This window comes from Pistacia vera, unplaced genomic scaffold (genome assembly GCF_008641045.1).
Source record: "Pistacia vera cultivar Batoury unplaced genomic scaffold, PisVer_v2 Contig23, whole genome shotgun sequence".
NCBI classification, from domain to species: domain Eukaryota; kingdom Viridiplantae; phylum Streptophyta; class Magnoliopsida; order Sapindales; family Anacardiaceae; genus Pistacia; species Pistacia vera.
This window is the reverse complement of record NW_022196035.1, coordinates 727394-731149: the sequence shown is the minus strand read 5'-3', so window position 1 is coordinate 731149 and position 3756 is coordinate 727394. Positions and strand designations below refer to the sequence as shown.

Below are 3756 nucleotides of genomic sequence, written 5' to 3'. Positions count from 1 at the left end.
GATATCATGTTAAGTTAAGTTAATAGGATTTAAGCCAGCGTTTGATATAATGTGCAGTAGAAAAATAATACGTAGAGCATTATTATGTTTATAATTAAAAAAGATGTGTAAAACGTTACGAGATTTAAATTCGTGAACAACAACGTAATCACATTGTGCTCCCCATAGTGAGCGCTTTATAATTACAATTGTACGAGTCAACTTATTATTGGTAGTAAATATTAATCATAAATTAGAAGTCAGTATTTTGTACTACATACATACATTTAATTATTTCTAAAATCAATTAGAATTAGTCAGTCTCATGATGCAACCACGGACATTTCTAATACAATTAATTGGTTATTTTTAATTATTATTATTATTATCATTTACTCGTGATGTGGCAACATATTATTTGATTTTTTCTATGGTTAATAATTCTCTTTCTTTTTTATTTCAATATATACTTTCCCCATCATTATCATAAACGCTTCTGTCCAATCCAATATTCCAATTAATAATCAATATTATATAAAATAAAGTAAAACTTCCACCTCAAAAATTAAGAACCAATTTCACAAGACGTTTTAATAACTTGCACGCAATATGCCGATATTATATATGTCAAATCAAATCGGCACCTGCTTTTACGATTATGACCTTTCTTTTCCGTATAAACTCTATTTAATAATTAATATGATATACATATTTCAGTTATTTTTATTGTCTAATAATAAGTTATGGATAAATTATATTACATGCGAGATTTGTTACGCGACAGATATTAATTCAATAATAATAATAATAATAATAATACCTTAGTCTCAAAACCACGCGTCAATTATATAATAAAAGATATCAATAAGTTACATAATTTGACTTGTTATATAAAATTATGGTAAAATAAATATATTAGAACTGTAGAGATTTTAAATAAAATAAAATCTGTCATGGTACTCAATTTAGATTGACCATTACGGGGGCTTTTGCCTGTCCAGGAATTTACATTTGCAAATGTCCCAAGTAAACACTAATCATGATCTAAGGTTATACACAAGATCTAATGACCACGTGTCGCATGATGTTACGCTCAAATAGCATTATCACATTCACATCTGAGAGAGATACTGTGTATTCTCATCCATTTCTCACCCCGACACTTGGGCCCGACTCTCAAATTTGGCCCACCACCACCATCATAATTGAGGGACCGCTCTCAAATACCAGTGGCAAGTTTAATCGTGTAATTCTATATCCAAAGCCCCAAATCAAAACCAAATGCCCACAAACACTGCCACGTCGTTACCTGCAGCTTCAAGATAATATGACCACGTAGGATTCTACATGGCTCCACAAATCCGAGTCAGCAAGATGACTTTCCCTATAAAAGCTTAACCCATTACCCACTCCACACCAAAATAACCAAAACAACAAAACAAACCAACAAGAAAACTCTATTCTTCTCCTCCCCTCTGGTTACAATCGCCGGTGACGAGAATATCACCGGAGAAATGAATATTCCGGTGACATTATCCTCTTCTATATCTACACGCAATGTCCTTATCTCCGATCATCGCCGCCACGTCTTCCACGAAAAGCCTTACGCTTGTTCTACATAGTCTGCAAGTTATTCCTTTCTTTCTCATTGAAAGGTATTCGTTTTTGGCCTTTTGCTGATTCTTCGGTAGATTTACTTAAACAATCGGCTAAGTTTGAGGTTTTTATTTTTGAGAGTTTTGTGTCGTTTCTGGTACTGAGTAGAGGAGCTAGATTGTAGAGGGTTAATGTGTATATATAAACAACAAAACACTGTGGACTTTTGTGCGAAGCTAGTTAGTTAAGAGTACTCACTATAGAACAGCGTAATCTTTTATATTTAAGCCTGGTTATGCCTTTTCCGATGAAGATCCAACCGATTGATATCGATTCTGATGCACTCAAAGAACCAATAATTAGACCGGAGTCAACTAAACCTGTGCTGAAATCGCGGCTCAAGAGGCTGTTCGACCGCCAGTTTCCAAGCGTTTTGAGAATTTCATCTACTGAGAGACAGCCTTCTACAGCTGCTGTAGGTGGTGAACCGCAACTTACTAAAGACGCGGCCAACGGAACCGAGTTCGAGCCTAGCTCACTTTGTTTGGCCAAAATGGTTCAGAATTTCATCGAAGAAACCAACGAGAAACAATCCAATGCAAAATGTGGCCGTAATCGCTGCAATTGCTTTCACGTAAACGGTAATGACAGTTCCGATGATGAATTCGACGTCTTCAACGGCTTTTCCGATTCATTCAACGGCGGATCGTTCAGCGACTCATCTGATATACTAAAGGTAATTAGAAAATAAAAAACAAATTATCAGAAATTATTTCATTTCTAAAAAATAAACATCAGTCCTTAGAAAGTTTCTTACATTTTTCTATTTAAAAATAAATAAAAAGAAGTAGAAGAAGAAGAAACTAGCTTATTTGGTCTAACTCGTGCTGGTTTTTGTTTATTTCGAATTATACAGAGCTTGATACCTTGCCCCAGTGTGGCGGAGAGAAACCTATTGGCTGACACGGCGTTAATTGTCGACAAAAACAGCAAGAATCACAAAAGGAAAGACGATTTAAGAAAGATTGTCACCGAAGGATTATCATCTCTCGGCTATAATTGCTCAATCTGCAAATCGAAATGGGACAAGTGTCCTTCATTCCCCGCTGGTACCCTCTCAAACTTCTAGATATTTCTTATTTTCTAAACCCATTTTTTTGTATGAAAAAAAAATTAATTTCTGCTTGTTATTCAGGTGAATACGAGTATATCGATGTGATTGTAGATGGTGAGAGGCTGTTGGTTGATATTGACTTTAGATCGGAATTTGAAATTGCGAGATCGACCGGTTCTTACAAGGCGATCCTGCAATCGTTGCCGTACATTTTCGTCGGCAAACCGGAGAGGATTGGACAGATTGTGTCAATCGTGTCGGAGGCGGCCAAGCAAAGCTTGAAGAAGAAAGGCATGCATTTTCCACCTTGGAGGAAAGCGGAGTACATGCGTGCCAAGTGGCTCTCTCCCTTCACCGTAACCTCGTGTCGCAACGACTCCGTTTCACTGACCAAAACCGAGACGGAGAGTGATGAATGTTTGTTTGCGGCAGAGAGCGATGATTGCTGTGGAGAACTGGAGCTGATTTTTGGTGAGAAAACGGCGCCGTCAGAATCACCAATAAAAAAATCAAATGAGGTGACGATGACGTGGCAGCCGCCGGCGGTGAAACCGAAGACTGTAGAGAGAAGACCAAAGATGGTGACCGGACTAGCTTCTCTGTTAAAAGAGAAGCCCTGAAAAAAAGTGGGAAATATATATTTTTTAAATTTGAGCATAAAAAAATGGATATAAAATATAATCGGATAATGGTACATTTGTCTTTTTTTTTTTTTTTTTTTTTTTTTTTTTTTTTTTTCCCTTAGTTCCTCTTCTTTTTTGTTTGTAGGAAGAGGCAGAAAATCTACGAGACATGTAATAAACTAATAATAAAAGTAAATACAAAAATCGTCTATACTATATAGTTTCTCCAAATGCAATTTATATTTTTGCATATTCATCAATATTTTAAGGTAAATCAAAAATTGGTAAAACATAGAGTTAAATACTATGTAACCATCACCGAGAGACCCAACGGTCAATTATAACGTAGATTATATTAAGAGTTCTTAAGGTTGATCTATCTAGATTGTTAATAGGGATGATCACAAAGGATTTAATCGACTGTCAATTTTGAGTCCTGAGAGA

General features: G+C 35.7%; 1 protein-coding gene across 1 annotated transcript; it reads left to right on the top strand.

Moving 5' to 3' along the window:
• The first annotated feature begins 1463 nt into the window (after positions 1–1463).
• LOC116131112 lies at positions 1464–3315 on the top strand. Its single transcript, XM_031416747.1, has 3 exons — positions 1464–2311; positions 2492–2684; positions 2771–3315. Exons 1-3 carry the CDS (start codon positions 1871–1873, stop codon positions 3307–3309), a joined length of 1173 nt encoding a protein of 390 aa, XP_031272607.1. The 5' UTR covers positions 1464–1870; the 3' UTR covers positions 3310–3315.
• Positions 3316–3756: the final 441 nt, after the last annotated feature.